The sequence below is a fragment of the Triturus cristatus genome, chromosome 3_1, assembly GCF_964204655.1.
Source record: "Triturus cristatus chromosome 3_1, aTriCri1.1, whole genome shotgun sequence".
NCBI lineage: Eukaryota > Metazoa > Chordata > Amphibia > Caudata > Salamandridae > Triturus > Triturus cristatus.
Window position 1 is genome coordinate 681,196,926 of NC_140583.1, and position 26,772 is coordinate 681,223,697.

At 43.9% G+C, this 26,772-nt stretch overlaps 1 protein-coding gene across 1 annotated transcript in view; it reads right to left on the bottom strand.

The window, feature by feature from the left end:
• The window catches only part of IGHMBP2 (immunoglobulin mu DNA binding protein 2), a 352,665-nt gene that overhangs the window by 324,528 nt on the left and 1,365 nt on the right, over positions 1–26,772 (bottom strand). Inside the window, exon 2 of the mRNA XM_085644756.1 lies at positions 3,291–3,460. Within this exon, the coding sequence (XP_085500882.1) occupies positions 3,291–3,460 (170 nt within the window). The remainder of the gene's footprint in view (positions 1–3,290; positions 3,461–26,772) is intronic.

A 26,772-nucleotide genomic window follows, 5' to 3' on the forward strand; every position in this document is an offset into this window, starting at 1 on the left:
AGGGAGCGAACCTCGCAATACCTAGTAAGACGAGGCAGCCCCTCACCAAAAGCCAACAGCACTCCAGAGTCCCAGGCAGACCCCAATCCAGGAACCAAGCAGGCCTGACAAGGCACAACTGCAGAGAGCCGACTGGAACAGGGGTAGGCAGGGTGGCAAGGCCACCGTCCCCGCACGTCCGTCCGGAACTGAACAGGATCACCCCGAAGAGCTGGGCGAAACCGCAGACCCGGCAAAAGAACGGCCAACAATACCCAGAAAGAGGATCAGCAACCCGCGTGCAAGCGAACTTAGCCTACAGCACCTTGAATACCCAGGAGGTCACCCTTTCAGGTAATAACCAGGGCCGACCATGCTGAACAACTTAGATCAGACAAGGGTGGAATGGCCGTTGGCATGACCAAGCACAGAGCGGGAACACAACGCCGTGCCCCAGCGCCACAGGCTGGCATCCGACAAAACCACCCGGGAGGGTGACACCAGAAAGGAAGACCCCTGAAGAGAGAGGACTCTACCAACCAACCAACCCGGAGTGGACCGAAGTGCAGAGACACCAGCACCGGCAGAACAGAATCCGTGGACTAATAGCACCCGGGGCCATAAGAAGATACAGCAAGGTCCATAGACAAAGACAATCCCAGGGAAGCACCTGCAGACTTAACCCCGGCACCCCCAACCACCGAAGGACCAGGGCAAGAAAAACCGCAGTGTACAAATGAGAACCCAGCCCCACACAGGCAGCATGCAAGATGCGGGCTTCCCCGACCTCTGAAACAACTGCAATATGCAGAGAAAACATCCCCAGGCAGACCGTTGCCCAGTAACACCATCCAGGAGGAAGTGGGTCCACGCGGCGCGGAGCCCAGGATCCCATGTCGCGCATGTGACAGCCATTCCTCGTAGCCTAGACATGCACCCACAACAGAGGTGTAAAGAGGTGTGCATCCGAGGCCGCCCATGACACCAAGCACCACCAGAAAATTAATAAATACAGAAATCCGGGAAAGAAACACAAAGGATACGATTCCGCATCCCAGAGGAGACACAAAACACAAACCCAGACAGAGGCAAACAAGACAAGAAGGGCAGATGCACGGAAGATGAGGGCTGCCAGAGACACGGAACTGAAAACAGCGAACAAATGCACACGACCACCCAATAATTTTGCCTCAGAAGCAGCAACCAGTGAAAAAACAGGTTATGAATACACAACCTTTAGCGTAATAGTCAGAGACCCTAACCACTAGGCCGTAGTGACTCATACAACGCAGACAGACACATATCAAACGGCAAATGTGAACGCAAAACACCAAAGGCAAATACAAACAGGACAGGTGCACCAACTGGCAACCCGACCAGAGCACTGAGCGGGCGAGAGTGTGGGGAAACAAAAGGCATGCGGAAAACAAATGCGGACAACCACAGCCGCAACCACACATAAGAAACCTGAGAGCACCTCCGACACCCCGACCAGACACCCATACACACAAAACACAGAGCAGTAAAGCGACTTCTGGCCAGCCAGAACTAAACAACCCCATGAAACACAGAGTGAGGCGCGCATCTCAAAGCCGTAGTAAAGAGAAGAGAAAACAGCCAAGACAGCAGTCCCATGAATAGGGGGAGCAAACACGTAGGGTGAGAACGAAAACGAGCAAAAAGTGCCTCAAAGTCCTTCGGTACCCCCACCCCATCGCCGCCATCAGAAGCCCGAAATGCGCCGGGTGCCCACAGACAGAACACCCACCCACCAGACACCCACCAAGGACGGAGGAACAGGAATCGGGAGCAGCAGAGAAATCGCCATTGAGGAGAAAGGAGGGCACCCGCGGCAACACTGACGAGTGACAGTGAGAACAGACCAACAGAGCAAATGCCCCATAGGGCAGCCACAAACCTGAGTGCCTCCGCTCGTCGCGAGCCGGCAATGAGACCAGAGATAAAGGCCGGGGTTCTCCAGCTCCCAACCCCAGTAGGGAAGCGGGAGGAGGGTGGGCGGGGCCCGAGCAGGAAGCGGAAGGGTAGCCTGGAAGTGCAATGGCACCGAAAAGGGGGAGGGGGAGAAACAGTGCTACTGCAACGCCGGCCGGCTCGGAAACAGAGGCACACGGGCAAATACACCACACAGGAGCATCAGACAACCCCATAGCCCAAGAACCGCTCCAAGAGTAGCTCAGTCACCGGCTGCACTGCGGTAGCATCAAGCTCCACCCGGCGCAAGCTCCGAGCCATTCCGCTGCGCCCCCTGCACAGAAGAGCTCCTGGGCCTCAAAGCACCCAGAAATGGCCGACAGCCAAGCAGCGGCCCCAGCACGTCCTGTGCACCAGCCCGCTGCACAGAAAAAGCAGCGACGTCTCCCGTGAAGCAGGCTCAGCAGCGAGGTGGCCATACGTGAGGACCTGGAGCCCTGACACAGACAAAGGTATGAGCGCATACAGAGAGCAGAGGGAGAGACCATCAACAGCCGCAAGCCCACGTAGCCAGGCAACCCCAAACAAGCGGGAAACCAGTCAGGAGAGGCGCCACCCCTGGAGGCAGGACAGAAATCACCACGACCCAAACAAACCAGCGTCCCCACACCAGGACACAGTCCTAAAACAAAAAAAAGAGGGTGGGGACGAATGTGAGCACAGCGTGACCCAGGAACAGCAAGGAGAAACCCAGGTCAGAGGAGACCAAACAGGAGAGCCCGCAAACATCACAGCCTGCTAGAGCAGAGCTGCAAAAACCAAAAGGGGCTGCGCGAGGGCCAAGAGCCACAAGGCGGGGGAAAACCCATTGCATGAGTTCGCTTGAGCAGGGCCTCCTCCCCAGGGCCTTGGGACCTGCTAGAGCAGGACCTCGCCCCATCTTACCTGAAACACCCTCTGGAGAATCTGCAGCACAGAATCAAAAAAACAAGAAGAGGGTTGGGTCGACCCTCCCCTTATGCTGGGTCAAGGGTGACTGTGGTCGGCCATGTTGGGGAGGAATGGGAGGCATGGTATGCTAATTTGCTTTGGAGGGTTCTGGTGCGGAGTTAAAGTTCACTACTTGTTTCCATATGTGCAAGAGAAGGGTTTTATCCGCTTGTGCATTCCGCGTGTACACAAACACAGTTCCAAAGGGAAACAGTAGAAGCGGGACGTATGCGTAGTAACTTAACACACCATACATTGGAACCATCACATTATAAAAATACCAGACTTTAATGTCATTAGTTAAATTTTTGCTGACTTCGGTGGGAAGGCGACTGTGCGGCTCTAGTACAGGACATGGGTAATTTCCAAAGATGTAAATAAGTACACACCTGGCCCAAAGTTGTTGCTCGGCAGCACCGCTTCTGCATCAAATGTCCGAGATTGAAATGTCAACAATAGTCGTCCGTAAAGTCCAGTTCGCTGGTTGGTTACTTGCAGTTTTAACAGGCAGACTCCTCTACGCTGGAGCTCTTTCAAGGAGACACTTTCTTGCAACTGCCTGGAAAAAACAAAGTCAGAACTAGAACTCGCACTTTTATCAGAGCAAAATAGTCACAATGTCTTATGGCAAAAGGGAATTTTGGTTCTTAAAATGCATCAAACGTAGCCACTTTGAGAACAGACGCCAAACACAAGTAGCAACTCGGAGCAGTTACGATTATAACAATGCACCTCTCCGTACCAAGCCACAGACGCTGTGGCATACTTGGCAAATATTCACAATAAAAGCAGTCTAGTTGCTGAAGGCTAGTAACCCATCAAATACAATGTGGAATAAAAAAGGAATGGTCCCTCTGACAGTAGTAGAAGAATGGTTCTAAAACTGGCCTTACTGCAGACACAATAGGACAACCGGTTGAGGGATCATAAAGATAATATGCAGGCAAGCCACACGGACGCCGTATCAAATCACGGAAGTTAAGGAAATCCCCTGCCGTGAAGACTGCCCGAACGTGGTCTTTAAAAATAAGATATTCGGGACAGATTCCCGATTGAGGACACAGTATAGTGTACTTATCAGTACCAACCATTAATACATTTATGAAACTGGCCCTCTAATTTTCGGAACATTAGAATTCAACTAATGATTGTTTCAGGATAAGGAACATTGCTCTACATTGGATTAGGACGTAATAAACGGTCCAATCGGTTGTACAGATAACGGTTGTTAAGAGAGGCACAAATCTTGGTATTGAAAAAGGTGGTCTCTATTTGTACAATACCACCGAAACACGTTGACGCTTTGGACAGACAATCCATTGGCACTCTGGCATTGTTGAGAAAAAAGTTTACACTATTTATATGCCTGTGCTGACCGCACATATGGATTAATTCAAGAATTACAAATAATTGTATATGTTTTGTCCCTCTTATTTTTTCTCTTTTTTTTTTTATTTCCTATTTATTATACATATATACATACATACATACATACACACACACACACACTTTTTTTGCGCCATCGGGTTTTTATGTTGAACACACTACATTGTTAAAAACTATTGGCATATATAGTCATTGGACTAGATGGTTTTTCTACGTTTTGTGAGATAGATTGTGTTGCGTCCTACATTCATGAAATGGTTTTAATGTTTGAATTGTTCTTTAAACTATGGTGGAATAATTTTATTCACTCTTTTAATAAATATAGTATGTTTTCTCAACTACTTGACTATTTGTGGCACTACAACTAACATACATGGAATTGTGTGGATGTATATATGAAGTATGAATGAAGGGGGTATTGATTGAAGCAGGAGGTGTAATTTAGTCAAATACCAAAGGGAATATTCCCTTTTCTAGTATGTTTGCCAAACATTCACAATAAAAGCAGTCTAGTTGCCGAACGCTGGTAACCCATCAAATACAATGTGCAATAAAAAGGGACTGGTCACTCTGACAGTAGTAGAAGAATGGTTCTAAAATGGACGTTACTCCAGACACAATAGGACAACCTGTTAAGGGATCTTGTTGTATGTCGATTTAAGGTAGCTTGTGAAAATATATTGTTCTGTGATTCTCAGCCACCAGGAAATCAGCCTTGTTTATTGCCGAACCATTCATGGCTTTTGGCTTCTTCAACTAGGTGTCTTATTTCCATCCGGAGTACTTTCGTGCAGTCAGTATTTAATATCTGGTGGTTGCGTCTATCCGAAAGTAGTATAAGGCATTCATTAATATATACCTCTTTGGTTTATAGTACAATTGCTCACCCTTTATACACGGATATAATAACCAAATTTGTATTCTTTTTATGGATTTTAGAGTTTCCTGTACTTTCTTAGATGGGCTCTGGTCCTTTATTGCCCCAGTGATCAAATTTTGGAAGCATCCATTTCCAGATAAAAAGATACGGAGGGGTCTGCATGGAGCAGAACCGGCGCCGTGGTAAAACTTTCCTTCATCAATTTAAAGGCCTCATCAGTTTCTTCACACCACTCGAATGGCACACCTTTCTTCACCAAGCGTGTTAGTGGAAGGATTTTTGGGGAGAAACCATGAATAAATCTTCTGTAAAAGTTTGAGAATCCAATAAAGCTTTGCACTTCTTTGACTGTGGTTGGAGATTTCCAATCCGTTATGGCCTTCGCCTTCTGTTCATCCATTTTTACTCCTTCAGGTGATAACACGAATGCTGAATTTCAACATTCGGTAGGGTGGGGGTGATGGTGGTATCGAAACCCACTTCTTGAAACACAGTTCCTGAAACCCCCTTCTGGAGGGTAAGACTTGGTACACTATCAAAATACTGTGATATTACAATCACGGATCCCGGTAATGCGGAGACCAAATCTGCACTTTCTAACAGATATTACACAATGTTAGCTTACTATTAAAATACTGGGATATTACAATCACGGCTCCCAGTAATGTAAACGTTAGCTTTGGGACATAAGTTGGCTAGTTTCTTTCACCGCCATGAAAGAAAACAAACATGCGCGCGTGACTCACGCTAAAGAAAGAGGCAGCAGGGGAGACAGGAGGGGACCTGCGCCGGTTTCCCTTCCGGGAACGAGCAGGGGCACCATATGTTTGCAAGTTAATTACAAACATATGGTGTGAAAGCTCGCTCCCGCAAGGGAATCGCCAGACGTGCACGCGTTGCCATTAAAAGCGATGCAACGCATGCACGTTTTTGGCTGAAAAGACGCATCGATGGCTAAAGGCCTTTTTCCTATGCAGCGCATGCCCGCTGCGTAGGCAAGACCTAAAAACGAGCATCAAATATTGTCCCACCAGCAAAATGATACACAAATATGGTAATATATTTCATGTTACATGTTGCAACTTCCCTGCACATAAATTAAGTTACAATGATTTTACCAAATGAATGATGTACTGATTTAATCATTTATTGACATCATAGGCCTCCTACATAGTAATATCAAGGTAATCTTTGAGGACGAAAAATAAGCTCCATTCACTGCACCTGAGAGCATTACTTGTTCTGTAAGAAGTAAACATAGTATTATGGGGAAGCACGATTCACTCTAGACTCCACTTCCCATGAGTACCTGAGCGGAGAGCATGCGTCAACAGTACGCAGTATTTACATGCAGATGCGGTTGTACATGATGCAGCCGTCCAAACTCAATAAACATACAGCCAGTGTGAGAAATTGCTTTGTTGGTTGAGGGGACTGTGAGCCCTTCTCAGGCAACAGCCGCAATCCCAGTCATGGTGAACCACTGAAGTCACTAAATGAACCTGTGCTTAACCCTCTGGTAGCTTGGAACAAACTAGTCAGGTTTAACTTAGAGGCAATGTGTAAAGTATTTATGCAGCACACAAACAGTAATAAATAGTCAACACAACACAAAATAATCCCAAACCAATTTAGAATAAACAGAGAAAAATATAATAAATTATCAGACACCAAAACAACAAAAATCCAATCAGTACAAATAGAGATATGCAATTTAAGGGTTAAGCAAAAATAGTGCTCAAAAGAGAAAAAGCGCCAATTGTGGTTATCTCGTCGTCCCGGATCGAGGCAAAGTCACAAGTTCAGGCCAATTGAAATGGAGCATGGTACAGATACAGGGACCAGATTAGGTCAGCTGAGAATTGTAGCTTAAGTCCTTGATGCAGCGGTTGCGAGATGTGATTCCGCGTCATGCTGCATCAGTTCTAATGAGGAGCTGCGAGGGCTGAGATACGAGCTTCTGCCTTGGGTTGTGTTGGTTCTGATGGAAAACACAGCCAGGCTACCATTAGCTCCATTTCTAAAGGTCCAGGACTGAGGAGCCACCACTCTGGGTGGGGTATGTACTCACAGCAGTCAGAGGCCAGGTGTAGGGTTCAAGGGTTTTGGACCTTGTTGTGAAAATGTAGCTCTAGAGAGGATGCAAAAACAGTTGATTGACAGAATGCAGAACAATGTCATACATTCACCCCAGTACAGAGATCTGGGCCTAAATCCATCGTTTTTTTGCTCACCATGCCGTTCCAGTTTGAACACAGTCATATGCAAATCAGTCTTGACCCTGTGCCTCATGGGTACAGTCCAGCCCGAACTGCCAAGCCAGGTCCTCCCTGGACTGGAAACAAGTATCCTAGGACCGGTTTCGGGGTTTCACCCCTCTTCAGCCAGGATAGCTTGATTCCAGTGGCATGGAGAGCACGGGACCCACGTCTGGGCATACCCTTCCCACTCGGGGTGACAAATGCAAAAACAACAGTTGATGGACAGAATGCAGAACAATGTCATACATTCACCCTAGTACAGAGATCTGGGCCTAAATCCATCGTTTTTTTGCACACCATGCCGTTCCTAGCCTGGCTGATTGGCCAGAAACCGGTCCCAGGATGCTTGTTTCCAGTGCAGGGAAGACATGGCTTTGCAGTTCGGGCTGGACTGTTCCCATGAGGCACAGGGTCAGACTGATTTGCATATGGCAATGTCCAATTCTTCTTTTCAGGCTGCAGGGGAGTAGAGCAGTCCTTCTTGCAGTAGAGCAGCAGTCTTGAGTCTTCCTCAGGTCCAGAGGTGATCTGAAGAGTGGGTCTGAGGGTTCCCTTTTTAGTCCTGGTGCCTTCTTTGAAGTGGGAGAAACTTCTAATGTCCTTTCCCTCCCTCCCCCCGAAGTGTTTGGAATTGTCTGCATCCTTGCCCTGGCTCCAGCACAAAGGCTAGGGTGAAGTTTCTTGTGTGACAGCAGTGCTCAGCCTACTGATGTGTAAGTGGGGATGTGACCAGCTCCACCCCCGCCCCTTCCTGCCATTGACAGCCCAATCAGGCACACCAAGTCTCTCTATTGTGTCGCTGTCTTGGAGGAATATACAAAGGCCAACTGCCACTCACACCTAGTCATGTGACCCAGGAACAGGTTGCAGGCACCAAATGGTCGGGCACAAAAATTACAGCTTGCTAAAAGGTTGCATTTTTAAAATTGAGGCTTAAAATCTGACTTTACCATTAAATAGGATTTCAAATGACAATTTATCTGACACAAAATTTGATATTGCCATCTGCTTCCAATCAAACCTTAGCACTTATTAAATGTAATCAGCTAACCAAATTTTATCCTATGAGAGCGGTAGGCCTCACATTAGTGAAAAACGAATTTGTGAGTTTTTCACTACTAGGAAACGTAAAAGTACATGTCCAACTTTCTACTTACAATGCACCCTGCCCTATGGGCTGTTCAGGGCCAGCTTAGAGGTGGCTCAGGGCTCGAAAAACCCACTCACCCACTCTAATTTGCAATCCAGATTTAATTAGGACAAGCTATTTTTAGGTCCTTCTCGCCCTTTTTGGTGAGTAGGACGGCAAACTGATTTTTGACCTCTGTCTCTGAAAGCAGAGCAAATGTGACAAGATAGCAAGATTTAAAGGCCTCTTTATTGCTCAAAAAGTGAATGAGCTATAAAAATGTATTTGAATCTTGTTAACTTGTCACATTTGCTCGGCTTTCAGAGACAGTGCATTAGTTAGGTCAAGTAGATTTTTTAAGTTGCTAGGCCTGCAAGTCTAGTAACACATTTTTGATTTTTCGAGCCCTGTGGCTTATATGTAGTAAAAAGGGAGTTTTAGACCAGGCAAAGTGTTTGTCTTGCCAAGTTGAATTGGCAGTTTAAAACTGCTGGCAGGCTGCAATGGCAGTCCTGAAACATGTTTGAAGGGCTACTTAAGTGGGTGGCACATTAAGTGCAGCAGGCCCACTAATAGCATTTAGTTTACAGGCATATGGAATACCACTTTACTCAGGACTTATAAGTAAATTACATATATGCCAATCAGGTGACAGCCAATTTTACTATGTTTTAGGGAGAGAGCACAAACACGTTCGCACTGGTTAGCAGTAGTAAAGTGCATACAGTCTGAAGACCAACAAAAACGAATTGAGAAAATTAGAAGGGCGAAGGCAAAAGATTTGGGAGAAGATCACCCCAAGGCTGACATGTCTAACCGTCAGGAATTTGGACAGCAGCTGTAGGTGGTAAGATGACTGGGCACCCTTTACTTCATGGTGTGTGACTATAAGGGCATGTCATCGCCCATTTTTAACGATTTTGTCTACAAGAATATAGGATGAGACAAACTTAGGATGAAAGGCGATTACTACTTTATTACTTTTGTTTGCACTGTTGTGTATTTCCACCATCTGGGTTAATAGCACATAATGTGTGGTGTACCTGTGTGTTTTAAAGGCTATATCACCTCACTCCTCTTTGTTTACAAGAGGCACAATAAGGAACTGAATGAAATCTGTAGAGTGTTGTTCAAACTAAGTGTGGTTTTTATGTCATTTTACAGGCTCTAGCAGGTGCACTGTGTGTTCCAGGCTAAGTAAGCCTACATTCTTTATATATAAATATTCTTACTAATTCCTATAAATATTCTAGACTGACAGGAATAGGACAGTGCACCACAACATTAGGGCAATCTACAGTCCTGCTGAAAGCTGTGGACCCATATGGACCCCTGCAGGACAGATGAAAATAAGGATAAATGGAGAATAATATGCATAAGCATCCATATATTTGTCTTTTTAGCATATTAGGGGCATCCAAGAGATGCCAGGTAACCCCAAGGTACTTTCTTATTTCTTATATTTACCCTATATCGAAGTACTCCCTCCACTGAGGGCGAGTCCATCCTGGTTTCTAGAGATCAGGATCAGACCAGATGATGAAGCATGCCATTAATAGAGTGGGTGAGGGACTTGCTAAAACTGATAAACATATGCTAGGGGTTCAACACTCCGCTTGGGTTCGGCCCAAGGATACATTTGTGAATGGAGTGTCCTACAGAAACCACTGGTAGTGGGCGTGCCACTCGCAGAGAGGTTTCCTGCTATGGCCTGTGGATGTGGAGGGATGGAGTCTACCCTCACAACTGGTGAAAGCTATGGCGTTCAGTCTATCCTCGCACCTGGGGCTAGCTACAACTTTCAGAGGCTTTCAGTCTAACCTCTCATCTTGTGACAGGTGTGTCTATCAAAAGACTATATTTAGATGATTCCCTTTTCCTTTCCTCTGCGGCAGTTATTAATCCTTTAGTGTTGATTCACAGGCTAGTTCATTTAAAACAAATATTCAAAGTTCGTTCAAAATCATTTTGGGAAGACCACTGGTAATTTACAACAAGAAGCTGTTCTCCCTTAGATTAGTGTAAGGCTCATAGCAGGGCAGGGTAGATGAGTACCTAGAAAGGCGCTGGTAGGGTATTCACATTTTTCTTCTGAGGACAAAATGTGTAAAACTAACAGTAAACTTAAAGTAAATGTAGTACTGCATTGCTATAGCACTTCAATTTTTACCTGTCTCATCTGGAAATCAAAAGAAAGTTAAACTCAATGTAATTTACATCTTGTTTCGATGATGCTACGAAAGGACTGTGGCACATCTTGAATACTAGCACCATATTAAAAAGTCACACTGAGAAAAATCAAGAAGTGATGGGGGGCTGAATGATTAGTCCAATCTCATCCACAGTGAGATGCCTTGGGCTGCTTTTCAGTTTATTGTTACTTTGTTCAAAGGCCCACCACCCGAACAGAAACCAATCTTATTCATGTCGGCGTTGTTCCTGCTCCAGTAAGTACAGTACACTCTGAACTGCCAGGTATGTTAAAAATGTTTAAAAATGCAGTTAAGTCAGTGGTCAGATGTAGATAAGGTCCATGTTTGTATTTTTACATTTCTTTGAAGCTAATAAAAGAGATTCAAACCTAAAAAGTGCAGTTAAGGAAAACACTGAACAATGGGTCTGCTGCTTCTTTCATAGCCGTTACATTTCAACTATACGTGCAGCACCTAAAAACCTATTCAAAGAACACAATGTCAATCTGCCAGATTTAGAAACGACCTAAAGCTGTTAGGTTACCTTAGAGGCTGAGCCATGTACAAAGTCTCTCTATGTTCATAAGAGATGAGAGAACTAAAATAAACCTAAAAATAAATAAATCATAAAAATGAACCTAATAATTCAAGATATTTGTAATAACAAGCACTGGCAACGCCAATGGGTCTCGCCTATGGTGGCTTTGCTGGCTTTGTAAATGTTTTTAGGCCTGTTGTACAGTGGTGTGGCTGCTGTGCAGCAAGGTAGAAAGAAGGTAAAAAAAGCGCTATGACATGGCCAGCACTGGCCATGTTATAGCTCTTTTGTTTTAATTTACTTTAAATAATGCTGCACAGCCACTGCACCACTGTACAACATGGCTAAAAAACAATGACAAAACCAAACAAACTTGCATAGGCAAGCCCTATAGGCTTTGCCAATGCTTTTTTAATTTCTCTGATGGCCAGTCAAGCAGGAGTCAGTGTGGCACAGAGCAGCTCGGATGGAGCTGTACCAAGCTCTTAAACAGGATTGAATGGGCTGCTGCAGATGTGGCCTGGGAACAATTCATATGACTAAGGGCCAGATATGAATTCTGGCAAAAGAAGAATTCACCATTGGCCTTGTGGAGTCCTTTATGTTCGCCAAGCTGTGATTACTCCGCCCGCCAGATTTATAAATGACCGCCAAGAAGGGGGTCATTTATATAGACATTGGCAGGAACGGTCATCAGGGCAGTTCCTGTCACTGCATTTTACTGTTTGTCACAGGGCCGTCAAAATATGGTTAATTATGACTGAGACTCTGTGATTAACCCGAAGGTCCGACCGCATTTAAATGCAGAGGGAGGACTGCATTCTTGGTGGTGAGGATACTCCGTCGCCACGGTGTATCCTTACCACCAAGGATTAAATCGGACCCCAAGTCTGTAAACTTATAGTCAGAGATATCGTTATCCTCTAATCCCTGTGTATGTTAGATCTGCTAAGTTTAATCAAACTCCCAATGTTCTTCTTAACCTGAAGCATGGGGGTGCTGCATAAAAGAACAAGTCCCTAAGATTTGTGTCAACCAGGCAATATCTCTTCTAAGATGTCTTCATTTAAAGGCTGCGCGACAGTCACAGATAAGTCTAGTCATTTTCCTGTGATGTAGATGCCTGGTAGTGTGGTTCTTAGCTGGAAACAAGATGCTATAAAATAACTGTGTCATTATAAAAATGTCACGATTTGTGGAGAGGAAAAGTCACACTTCTGTATACGGATGGTAAGGCCTGGTGAAACATGGGGGTACACTGTAGCACAGAGGATTTTTCACTGGTTGTATTCTGTAAGTAGGCAAGAGGGTTTGGTAATTTTACACATTGCGGTGGGTGAATTTGAAACTTTTGCTCACAGGCGTAGCTAGAGCTTGTGGTGCCCGGGGCTATCCCTCAGATTGCCTCCCCTCGAGAAGGGGGGTGCTGGGGAAAAAGGACGGCGAGCACTTGAAAGAGGTCCGAGAGACACGTAGTATTGCCGCTAATAGTTACCTCGATCATGCAAGTTACATGCACATACATGACGCGGTCCAAGGTTACACAGTTGAATAGACCGGTGACTGGCAGTACAAAAGAGAACACACAGACTGCATGATCCATCTGGGGACTCAGAAAAACCGCATGTGCCATCCACCAGAGAGCCGTGTGAACAATTACCTGGTAATCCCCTCAGCACAATGAAAACATGCACATAAATGACACTGTTCAGGGATCCATCATCTCCAGCTGACATTAAATGACCATATATCATGGTCCCCCATTAAAACAGTGGGGACCTGCACAAACGTGATGTGCTCTGGGGACCCAAAACCAACGTAACAGTGTCGAAGCCTGCAATTCTTTATCTTTCAAAAACAGCAAATTAATTATTCACAGGGAATGACTCACTGTGTGCCCTTAGAACTGAACGCAGCACAAAGGGGTCAGTCAGCTCCACCTTGCCAACACAGACCGGATACAAATGCCCACTCTGTAAGACGTGTGCTCCTGGGACCCAAAACCAGCTTGTAATAGTGCATCTCTCCTTCATAGCAGCCTCAGAACACACATGGTGCACAGCCTGCCCGGGGGCCCAAGGTTAAAAAAACAGGGAGGGGCGACACATTATCATCACAATCCTTAAACACAGCTGTAGGGGCCATTGGAACATATTCAACTCTATCCAAGGCCCGGGACAAACAGCTCCGGCACTCCTTGAATATTCAGAAGAAACATTACATTTTTCTGCGATTTTGTTTTCACATTACTTTCATGGTAACCAACAGTGTTAAAAGTCTACAAGAACAGTAAAATGATGATGATGTGCCAAGTACGGAACTGCAAGGCTTGCACACATCCCAGCTTGTCATTCTTTCATACACCTTGACTTCTATGACCAAAAGAAATTGTCAGAGCCACCGGTCGACTAACCCCTCGCCAAATACACTCCAAAGTCCAAAAGGTTGTGTGAATTAATTTTGCATTAACTACTGCTCAGGATGATGTATAGATAGCCATTCGGTTCCTACTCAGGGTTTTAGCCTGTCTGTTATATTAGTAGATGTGCCAGTAAAAGTCTAGGTACGTTTCTATTTGTGAATCGCCAGGACTCGGACTGAAACAACCATGCAGCCACTGAAAGACACCAACCAGGGCACGATTCCGTGGTGCACAACGTCCACCCATTATTTTCACAGGGTGAATGCCGTCCACCCTGCCATGAAGTTGGCCCCACAGAAATATGCTGAACTTGTCCAGGTGTCATTTTCAGACTCCTAGACACGTTCAGCTGCACCTGCACATTGACTGCTGTTCATTCCCAGCAGCAACGTGTAGGCAGCAAGGTTTTTTTTCTCTTCATATTTATCTCCAGCTGGACCAAAGATAAAGGGCAAGTTAAGGGGCCTTTAGGCCTCCTTTTGATCGAGTGGCCTGGAACTTCACACTTAAATATATATACAACGGAGGGAAACAAAAGCACACAGCTGGTTATCTCTTCACAGGTACTTAAGAGAGGCATGCTTTTGACTTTGTTAGGCCCCTTTACGTAAGTGCATGAACTGTAAGTATCTCAGATGTGTTGGTCGATCTCAGTATTTACACACAATTTAAATAGCACTATTTTACTTTCTTTTATAACGCTACACATCCCAATGCAGTGTCAGAGCAATTTACATAACATACAGTTTGAAAATAAATCATGCAAGCGTGTAAATCAGTGTACAAGATGTGCTGCATGAGTCAGTGAGGGTTAAAAGTTGTAGCAGTCACATATCCTAAATAGCTCACTGTGCTATATTAAAAGGCTTACTATTTATGAACTGCAAGTAACAAAAGGATCTGTGTTCAAAGCAGTAACCTTACCTAGCTACATTTAAAAAAATCTGTCATCTGCATATTACATGATGTGCTTTGCAGGCACATTAACCTTCTATACTACTATTCTAGCCTACAACAAGTCAGGACTATTGGCTTTGTCAATGGTTATTAGTTGCATAAGATAAATAAGCTGCAACTGTGGCTTGTTACATATAATATTGAAAAAGCTTCCACTTAAAGCCCTGGTGACAATACCACAATGTTGCAGCTCTTGCATTTCAAAAAGAGAGCAGCAGGGCACAATGGGGCTTCAAGCCAATGTGAGACATTAGGATGATCAAGAAAAACGCTCATTTTCCAGTTCACAATGGCCTAGGGTGGGCCAGGGCCATCCTTGGATGGGCCTGGCCCACCTGGCCCACCCTCTAGAACCGGGCCTGGCTGTAGGTATGATGTTACATAGCTGGATGCAATGACAGAAACAGCAAAATACAAGTCAGGCGGCACACTATGCTAAACACAGATTTTTAGGGTAAGTGTTTTAAAGCCACGCCCTTAATTAAATCGGCCACCCCCCTTTGAGAGACCCCCCCAGTTTTTTCATCTCACTTAAGCCCTGTTGGCAGCTATGCTGCCACTCACTAAATATCCCCAAAACTCTTCTCTTACCTCACTCATGACTCGCTCCAGGGTCTCTATGGCAGGCAGAGGGGGGGTTGGTTCGAACTTCGTTCACTTAGCAGCCAGACCAGTCTCCAGAGCCTGCAAAATTGCCCAGAGATCAGCACTGCCACTGACTGCCCCAGGCATGATGCATCACTGCTACGTCGTTCTCATCGCGAGGGCAGGGCTGGCCAAAATAAATCATTTTTTTAATGTCGCACAGGGCCGTCATTGGTAGCGCTCGCGCGCTACAAGATTGATTGACGGCCCTGGAGGCTAGGACGGACCAATAGTAAAGACTAAAGCTGAGCACAATAGAAATGCAGGACGTCGTGGCCGCAATTTTGGAAGCACTGTGGCAGTCACTGCCAGTGCCGCGGGCGCACTAGCAGTTATAATAAACAGCAGGTCAGTGCTGTGTGCGCGCAGCATTCACTTTCAAACTGGGCCGTGCGTGCGGCACTGGTGGCCCTTTGCGGCCGCGGCGGCCTTTATAATTTATTTGGGGACACAGTGCCCCAATCACATTATAAAGGCTGCCGCGGCCTCAACGGGCCACCAGTGCCGCGCAGCCGCCCCCAAAATTGTGCCGCCTGGGGCGAAGCGTCCCCACTACCCCCCCTAGCTACTCCAGTGGCTCACAGTTCCTATGACTTTTTAGTAGCCATCCACCAAGCCCCAATTCCCGGAAAGGTTTCAGGTGCAAGACAGGGTATTTCACGTATCAGGACAGAGAGAATACATTCCTGTTAACAGTACACCACTGTAAAGCTGCTTGCACCAAGAGACCAAACCATGTGGCTGCAATGATGACTGTTGTTATGTAAACACCAAGTACATGTTTCCTGAGGATTCAGAAGATAATCTATGTCATTTCACCATCAAATAGCTCCAGCTAATGGTCCATCGAGGAAAGAACATTTTTCATCAGTGAAAGATTAGTTGAAAATGAGAGGTAACTAATCTTTATTTTAGAAAACATAAACTTTGACTCCAGCAGTTACCCAACTGTGTGTATGTGTGTTTATGGGCCCAGGTGAGTTTATGGTATTGGAGTTTGTTGTTGGTGCGCTGCTGGATCAGTTTTCTGGTAGCAGAGTTATGGTTATTATTGACTAGTTTGGTGATAAGTATTGATTAATGTTTAACAAAAAGAGTTAGCGTCCTGTTTTATGTTGTCCAGAAAAATTCCCCGGGGGAATGAATACGGGTGGTGATAGAAGCCATACTGCAGTGAGGTTACTCGTCTGTTGGAATAGCACTGAGAAGCTACGCAGAGCTGGCAGTGTTAAATTAGGGACTATTTTGTATAAAAGTGAGTGTGAATGGTAGCAAAAGGGTTCGCTGGTGAAACTTTGGTCTTATATCAACTAGTAAGGGTGACACTGAAGGAGTAACAGGTTCTCTTGAGCGAAGGGTAAACAGTTTTTTACTCGCAGTAAGAAGAGGAGCAATTCTGAGACACCAGAACAAGTAGGAAATCTATCCTTTGTTTAGCAGAACAGGTAGAGTAGCGAATGTTTTTATGTTGTTACTAATACATTTTTATTAAAGAAAAGTAAAGAAATAAGTTTCGTATTACCTTGTGAAGGGAGGGTCAGTTGCCGGAGTTACACTGCAGTCACAGAGAGCAGCGCTGGGATAGGTTGAAACAGTGGGCTTGTTACTGAAGCAAATTGTAATGGAGGGGTCAGTAGTAAGGAGCAGAACTGATGACATCGAAAAGGCCGCGCTGGCATTGGTCAGATTACGAGTGTGAGCTGGAATTTGATTGGGTGAGTAAATAGAAGCTGCTTTAGGATTGGTCGACGAAAATTTGCATGTTTAATTCGCATTTGCCTTTTGGTGTGAGTCGCCCTGACAGAAAAGCTTGAGGATATGCGGATTATTGTTTTGTGCATCGAGTGTCTAGAATGTATGGAAAAAAGAGAAAAATTTCATTAATAAAGAAAATTAAGAATTTCTTTAAGAAAGATAAGCCTGTGTTGACTAGAGAGGGAATTCCTATTCCGCCACCTAAAACGCCTGCTTCATTTATGATGATGGAGAGGATATCATACATGTGTATGGATGGAGAATTGGATAAAATACACAAAGAGTGATGGTGTTTTAGCTTTTCCTGAACATGGTACGTTTAATGGGAAAATTCTTCAGAATTTGAGACTGCGGATGAATGATTTAGATCCAAGATTTAGGCTAACGCAGTATGATGCATTAGAAGAATGGGAGACTGCGACATATGAACGAGAGAAAAACAGGAATGGAAGATATATGGGTCATTTTCCCCGATATTTGCGTGAGTCACGTGAAGGTCAGATGAAGCAATGGAGAAAAGCAATGGTATCAGAAGGTTTATATCTAGTGTTAATGGCTGAGGAACAGTCAAGGGGCAAGAGTAAGGAGAAAACAAAACACCTGAAATTGACAGGATATGGTGAGTTAGATGATGAATTATTGGAGGACATTTTAACTAAAAACCCACCACCGTACCAAGAAGGACCCAGTAGAGTCACCCGAGTGCACCAGCCATGGGAACACCCTTAATTCCACAAATTTTACATGATACATCAGTTAATAGGGTACTTCAAGATAAGGAAAAAGAAGAAGCGTTAAATAAAAATAGAGAGGAATTAATACAGCAAATAGGCCAATTAAATGTAAACCCTGAAGCATTGACAATACCAGTGACTATAGGCCCTGTTGTTCCTTTGTATGGAGACAAAATAAATTGTCCAAAACCACAAGCTTTAACGACTCATTTGAATAATCCTAGAAAAGAAATTCTAATAACTGACGATCAAGCTAGTGAGTGCGATTCAGTAATCTCATTAATGGATCGACCGATAAGAGAGTCGGTAAGTGAAACCCCAAAAAGAGTTACACCCAGCAGTTCAAAAGAAGGAAGGTCTGTGGTATCCTCAGGAACCAGAAGTTCAACAGCGGTAACTTCAGAAGACCTGGAGAGATGGGCACAGGGAATAGAAAAACAAAGCTCAGCCCCAAAGATTTTGGATATTTACAAATTAAAAGAAGAATTGGAAGAAATGATAGCTGGAAATGTGGGAATGGAAAGATTGAACACTTACAACGAGGAAGAGTTGTTGTTTATATGTAGGAGTATAACCAGAAATGCGAGATTGTTTCATGAGAAATTAACAGAACTTGCCTCTGAGATAGGAATAGATATAGGGAGATCAAAAGTGTTACAGAAACCATATCGAGTGGAGTTTACTGACAAAGATTTAGAAAATATGAATGTGTCTGGTAAGAAGCTGCAGGTAAAGGAGTTAATGAATATTTTGCAAAAGTGGGGAGACATTGACACGTAGAGGACAAGTTGGACAAGGAAGAAGGGGGAAGCACAGGCGAAAGAAGCATCCAATGCGTATTTATTAAAAGAATCAGGAAAGGTAGAAAGATTATGTCCTATGAGAGAGGTACCTGGTGGTGGATATGTTCATGTCCCATGGAGCTGACAAGATATTTTGTCATTTACAAACTATTTCCGTAGATTAAGAGAGAAACCAGTTGAATGGAATAAACAAGTTGATAGGTTTGTGAAAGTGTTGAAGGTTCTGTTGAAAGATCTAGATGGCCTGTTCGATATAGTGGTACCTGCTGATTAATGGACAGAATGTAAGATTACAGTTGACTGGCCAAGTGAGGAGTATCCAAGAGATTCGAAAACAGGAGCACCCTCAGATGATGTGATGAAGAAATACCACCAAGTAATTACTTTCTTGAAAGGGAAAATCTCTCCCAAAGAAGCAGATTGGGTAAACATAGATAGAACAACCCAAGAACTGAATAAATCTGTTCATGTGTACTATGAGTGACTGCTACAGGTGTTCAAGCAGTATAGTGGCTTTAACCCCTTCGCTGCCAGGCCTTTTCCCCCTCCTGTGCCACACCCTTTTTTGGCTATTTGGGGTAGTGCGCGCTGAGGCCCCTGCAACTTTTTGACCACATAAGGTATCCACGCCAAATTTGCGTCCTTTTCTTCCTACATCATGGGGATTCTGAGGGTACTCAGGGTTTGTGGATTCCCCTGGAGGGGTCAAAGAAATGAGCCAAAATACAGCAAAATTTAGGTTTTTGGGGGGAAAATGAGAAAAACTGGCTGCAAATGAAAGCATCTGGGTTTTTCCCTGCAAGTGTTATCAAAAAAGGGTTTGTGGGGCTGAAATCACCATTTTCCCAGCTTTTAGGGGATACCAGACTTTTGTCAGGAACCCAACATTTTTTACACAGTTTTGGCATTTTTCTGGGACATAGCCTATTTTTGCTATTTTTTGTGCTTTTGACCTCCTTCCAGTTAATGGTACAAATGGGTGCAAAAGCAATAATGGATCCTGGAAAGCTATACATTTTGGAGAAGTAGACAAAATTCTGAATTCGGCAAGGGGTCATTTGTGTAGATCCATCAAGGTTTCTTTATAGAAACTAACAGTTAAATATAGGATAAATTGAAAATTTGTTGAAAAAAAGCGCCTTTTGTGTCAACGTTTTCACCTGTAACTTCTTCTAATTTTGACAGCTCTTTGAAAGCAATATACCGTTACATCCGCTGGACATTTCTGGTTGTGGGGATATATAGGACTTGTAGGTTCACCAAGAACCCGACGAACCCAGAGCCAAAAACTGAGCAGCAACTTACAATGGTTTTTTATTATGTACCGGGTATATAGTAATTATTCTGTAAAAATGTGTACATGGAAAAATCGGTATGAAAGACACCTATGTATTTCTGAAATGGGAACAAAATATAGAGTTTAGAAACAGTAGATATTTGCACATTTCCGAAATTGGGAATACTCATACTAGCATGAGAATTATCAGTCATTTTTTAGAATGACTTCTTTTTTACACATGTCTTTCATTTGGAAGGCAGAAATGCATCGAAAATCAATAGGTAATAACAGTTCCTTTACAAATCTGAATTACCCTAAGTCTCCCAATAAAAATGGAACCTCACTTGTAGGGGTAGGCATAGTGCCCACGACAGGAAATGGCTCAAAACCCAACATGAACACACCACATTTTCACAATGCAAAATGACCCTTTTTTAGCAAAGTGGCTAGCTGTAGTTTTTTAACCATAGCTCTGCCGGCACCAAGGGAAACCTAGCAAACCTATACATTTTTGAAAACTAGACACCCAGGGGAATCCAGGATGGGGTGACTTGACTGCCTCCCACCAGGTTCTGTTACCCAGAATCCCTTGCAAACCTAAAACATTGCCAAAAAAAAACACATTTTCCCCACATATCTCTGGTGGAAAGTTCTGGAATCTGCGTGGATCCACAAATTTCCACCCACCCCGCATTCCCCAAAGTCTTCCGAGAAAAATGGTACCTCACTTGTGTGGGTCGGCCTAGTGCCCGCGACAGGAAACGGCGCAAAACGTAACGTGGACACACCTCAATTTCACAGCGAAAAATGACCCTTTTTTGGCAAAGTGCCTAGCTGTAGTTTTTGAACCATAGCTCTGCCGGCACCTAGGGAAACCTAGCAAACCTATACATTTTTGAAAACTAGACACCCAGGGGAATCCAGGATGGGGTGACTTGACTGCCTCCCACCAGGTTCTGTTACCCAGAATCCCTTGTAAACCTAAAACATTGCCCAAAAAACCACATTTTCCCCACATTTCTGTGGTGGAAAGTTCTGGAATCTGCGTAGATCCACAAATTTCCACCCACCCCGTGTTTCCCAAAGTCTTCCGATAAAAATGGTACCTCACTTGTGTGGGTCGGCCTAGTGCCCGCGACAGGAAACGGCGCAAAACCCATTGTGGACACACCTCAATTTCGCAGTGAAAAATGAACCTTTTTTGGCAAAGTGCCTAGCTGTAGTTTTTGAACCCTAGCTCTGCCGGCACCTAGGGAAATCTACCAAACCCACACATTTCTGAAAACTAAACACCCGGGGGATTCCAGGGAGGTATGGCTTGCGTGGATCCCCCAACGTTTCCTTACCCAGAAAGCCCTGCAAACCTCAAATGTAGCTGAAAAAAATCACCTTTTTCACACATTTTTGTGTGGGAAAGTTGTGGCATCACCGGGCTGACACAAATTTCCTACCACCCAGCGTTCCCCCGGGTCTCCCGATAAAAACGGTGCCTCACTCGTGTGGGAGGCCCAAGTACCCGCGACAGGCAAGGGTCCAAAACGTAGAGCGCCTCAACAGGCAAGGGTCCTAAACGAAGTGCGCCTGACTATGATTTGGGCCCTTGTCTGTCGCGGGTACTTGGGCCTCCCACACGAGTGAGGCACCGTTTTTATCGATTCTCCCCTTTCCAACGATACCTCTCCCGTCTTTCTACGTGCTCAGGGGGCTGAGATAGCCCCCTGAGCACGTAGAAGGTGAAACTGAAATGAGCCTCTTGGCTCATTTCAGTTTCACTTTCACTGTAATGACGTTGGCGCGACGTGCGCGCCGATCGTCATTACAGTGAAAGGGGGAGGCCTCGGGAGCTGGGGAAGCTCTTCCCCAGCTCCCGAGGCTATTTTGCATGAAAGGGAATTCCTCTGGTGCCCGCACCAGAGGGATTCCCCAGGGTATGCCTCATGACGAGCTGGACTCGTCATGGGCACAGTGCGACTGTGCTCCATGACGAGTCCAGCTCGTCATGGGCACACAAGGGGTTAAGAACATTGGAGATAAGGATATGGGACATTTTGTGCATCGGTTTGTGTATGGTCTGAAACCAGAGATTAGTTAGATGATTCAACAACACATGTTGTGTTGGCAAGGAAAATCCATAGATGACATGATGAAGTACGCAAAGTATTGTGGGGATGATATTGAGGAGAGACATAGAAAGTTCAAAGAGAAAATGATGTAGGCACAAGTGAAATTGGCAGAACATCAGGAACTTAAGTTGAATAGTCAGACTGATGGTCAGATGAAAGAACAGAATCAGAGTGATCATGTGGCAAATGGTGGTAAATCAAGAGGACGAATGAATAGAGGGGATGCAAAGAAGAAGTTTCCTTGTCATGGGTGCGGAAAGCTTGTACATTGGAAAAACAAGTGTAAGAGTATTCAGAATAATAATGGGCCAAACCAAAATATAAATCCACAGACGCAGAATCGGGTGCTTATCAATCAGCCGCAGCAGGTAGTTAATCAGCAGTGTCAGGTGCCACCTTCCCGTCTGCAAATTTTTTGAACCAGCAAAAGTACAGTGCGGACGCCGGATTTCAAGGAGGAAGTGGTAAGAAAAATTCTGTGATTTCACAATACCTTTTACAGAGTGATGATGATGAAGATAGTCACATGCAATGACGATGCCTGAGGGGGGAGGAAGAGGAGTGCGTACTTGGTGCATCCTTGCCGGTAGATCAGTCAGGTCCATTTATTGATGGGAAAGTGGAAGGCAATGATATCACTTTTCTGTTGGATACTGGTGCTACCCGTTCTACTGTGAGAACAGTAGACATCCCAAACCTACCCCTCTCAGGAGAAGCGATCCAAGTTGTCAGAGTCTCAAATCAACAGATTAGAACCCCAATAACAGACCCAATGGAAGTGCACATCGGAAATTTTAAAGATATGCACAAATTCGTAGTTTGTGATTCTAGTCCAGTAAATCTAATAGGAAGAGATATGTTGTGCAAAATGAATTGCACAATTTATTGCACACCAAATAGTGTTGCTTTTCAAACCCCTGATGAAGATATTGTACGTAAGATAATGCTTGCTAAACAAGGCACAGACGTAGATGAAATGTATTCTTTAATGACAATAGATGACTTACCAGAAGAACTGAAAACAACAGTGAATCCAGAAGTATGGGATTTCACTGGAAAAGAAATAGGGTTAATGGCGAATGTAGACCCAGTGAAAGTGACCGTGAAAGAAGGTGCAGTTTATCCCAACACCAGACAATATAAAATGAGTCCCGAAGTGAAAGAAGGAGTGGCTTCAGAGATTGATCGGATGATTAAACAGGGCATTTTGAAAGAAATAATGAGTAGTCCTTGTAATTCGCCTACAATAGGACTTAAGAAACCTAGCGGAAAATACAGGGTAGTGCAGAATTTGAGAAAAATTAATAAAATTGTAGTGCCATGTTGTCCTGTGGTGCCAAATCCAGCAGTGATTCTTTATCAGATACCCTGGAATGCAGGCTGGTTTACAGAAATTGATTTGTGCCAAGTCTTTTTCTCCATTCCTTTACATCCAGACAGCCAGTATGTTTTTTCTTTTAAATTTGAAGATCGTATCTTGGCATGGTGCCGAGTTCCTCAAGGATATACAGAAAGTCCCTCAATTTTTAATCAAATACTGAAAAAGTATCTAGAGAAGTTAGTTATGCCCAGAAATTCAGTCCTGGTACAATATATTGATGACTTACTTGTGGCATCAAAATCATGAGAAGACTGTGTTACTGATTCAATTGCGTTAAACCATTTGGCTGATGGAGGACACAAAGTGTCTCCAGAGAAATTGCAATTTTGTTGAACAGGAGTAAAATACCTGGGTCACAAAATAGAAAGAAGAGTGAGAAAAGTGACCCCTGAGAGAATTAAAATAATCAAGCAAATGCAGTTACCGCAGATGCAAAGAGAGATAGGAATGTTTCTCGGAGTGGTTGGATACTGTCGGCAGTGGATTTAGGATTTTCTTTGTTAGCAAAACCATTGATTCAGATGACACGCAAGAGAGTGAAGGATCCAATTGTCTTGAATGATGAAAGTGTGGAAGCATTTGTAAAATTGCGAACTTGTCGGTGCGAGGCCCCTGCCTTTGGTACGCCCGATTATACGAAAGAATTTGCACTGTTCTGTTGTGAGAGATAGAGTTGTGCGCTTTCAGTTTTAACACAGAGACATGGATTAAGCCGACGTCCAGAAGCATATTTTTCTGCTACTTTGGATCCAGCTTTACCTGGCTGCTTAAAAGCAGTAGCTGCTACCTGTTTGAGTCTGGAGCAAAGTGAGTCAATTGTGATGGGACATCCAGTTAAGGTTTATGTTCCTCATTCAGTTGAGATTCTTTTAACAAGAACTCGAACACAGCATCTTAGCCCTACTCGGTTGAGTAAGTATGAAAGAGTAATTCTTGAAGCAGAAAACGAGACAGTGATTAGATGTACAATGGTAAACCCTGCTACAATGTTGCCAGATCCACGTTGTGAGGAAGTGGAAGATGAAGTAGATCATGACTGCTTGGATGTGACTGAGCTGTGTACTAAGCCTCGCCCTGATATACAGGAAGAGCCCCTGAAAGAGCCAGACCATGAACTATTTGTCAATGGCTCTTGTCTAAGGAATGAAGGAGGAGGACTGAGGGCAGCTTATGCTGTCTGTAAAATATCTGGGGTCATTGAAGCATCCTGTTTACCGGGAGTCAAGTCTGCACAATTAGCCGAATTGGTGGCCTTAATTAAAGGCATGCAAAATTGGGAAAAATTGGAAAGTAACCGTATGAAAACACTAATGAACTAACCCAAAGAAAGAGAGCTCGTTTTTCAGAAATAATAGGTGACATATTTGGTGCATTGATACCTTCACTGGGAGTCATTCTAAATTCACACCGAATCTGTCAATTATCAACAGTAGTTGATCGTCTCTCGACTGATACTACTGGAGGGTTCTTGATGATTAATACGGAAATGGTTGCAATTAGGTCTATGGTTTTACAAAATCGACTTGCGCTTGATATATTATTGGCAAAGGAAGGCTGAGTCTGTAAAATGTTGAAAGTGCATCATTGTTGCACTTACATACCGGATAAAAATAAAGAAATCAGAGGATATATTAGGAATATTACAAAACTTCAAGAAGAATTGAAACCACTGGAGGTTGACAGTGTATGGGAAAGACTAACAGAGTATTTCTTCAATAGGGACTTGGTTTACTAATCTTGGGAAAGGTATTTCAGGTCAAGTAGCCTTTCCATTAGTTGGTATAATAATAATAGTGTCTAAATGTTGCAGAAATAAAGGAAAGGGAAGAAAATATGAAGTAAATGGAAAGGAAAGAAAAGAAAGTATGAAGAGATTCAACTAGAAGAAATGAAAGGGAAGTTATACAAAAGAATGAAAGATTAGAAAAACCAAGATGAGAACAAGAATGACGAGGGAGGAAAAGAAAATGAGATATGTTAAAGTTGGCATCTGATTGGGATGGGTGATTTTGTGATGGCTCAAAAATGCCATCAGAGAGGGGATTTATGGAGCAAGGACTCGTAGAAAAGAGACTTGCTCGGAAGCAATCCTCTCATTTAACTCCCTAACATTGTATTAATTACGCATTGTGTAAAACTAATACGCACCACATAAAAATAAGGGTCAGAGAAACTTGCTTATGTGTTTACTAATGTAAGTAACTCGAGCGAAGTTCTAAAATGGCTACTAACGGGAAATCTTTAATGCGCATGCGTCAACTGCATCTACATAGTATGACGAGCTGTCGCTGGAGGGAAATTCTTGCGTATGAGCAGAAGATACTAAGGCGGCTTTAAAGTTCACATGCCTGGCATATGCTTTGCTGAATCTAAACCAAGCTATTTTGCTAATGCGAGAAAGGTATTCATAAATAAAGGAGGTTAGAGTAGAGATGGGTGGTATACTGTGAAACCATTTATTTTTTAAATTAACATTTGTTTTTCAGACTTTCTTATTGGTGCGCATTTGGGCCTCTCGTGTGTGTCCAGAGTTTGTTAGACATGTGACCTCCACACATGCCTGTTGAAATTGAGCCAGAAGAATAACGATACTATTGAATGCGATCCAAGGACACAAAAGTTACATACCCTGGGAACAAGCACTGAAGACCTCTAGATGAATGGATGTTCACGACAAAATAAAACAGTTGTTTCTAATAAAATGAGAATACGGGTGGGAATAAAGTTTTGGAATAAAAATTAAGAGGTTGGATTTAAGAACAATGGGTTGATAGACTAAGATGACATATAAGCATGGTGTGATGATCTTACCCCCTTGCCTGTCCAATGAGAGGCAGTATTTTGACGATATTGAAACATTAATGGGTGGTACATGAATATCGAAGGGTATAAATGAGGTAGTCTTAGTTAGTCAGACAGAGATTTGCTGAATGCTGCAGAGATCGTGATGCTGTTGGAGTTACGAGAGATGCTGACGAAGAATCGAATGCAGAACCATCTATCTTAAATTAATTAATTTAAAGAAGATCACAGAAGAATCTCGAGGAGGAATTGAGTGTCAGAGAGGGGTGCTAGAGAGGTAATCTTTCCTGCCCTGAATCCTGTCCTGAAGCCTTTGTCGCCTGATCTTTCCCGGGGGACCCTTACCAGACCTTTGGCCAGGGGGTTGGTTTTCCCACCATCCTAGGTTATTATTATTTTCGGGAATCTGTAGATGTCCTTTTCTCTCTATCCTCTCCTTTCTGGGTATAAGTCATTGCAAAAGTACTAAGTATGTGTTTGATGATTGACTAATGGAATCTTCTATCCTATGAGTGACGACGACTGTACTGTACTTTGAAAGTGGTTCACATGAAATTAATTTAGATAAAGATTAAAACTTTTCC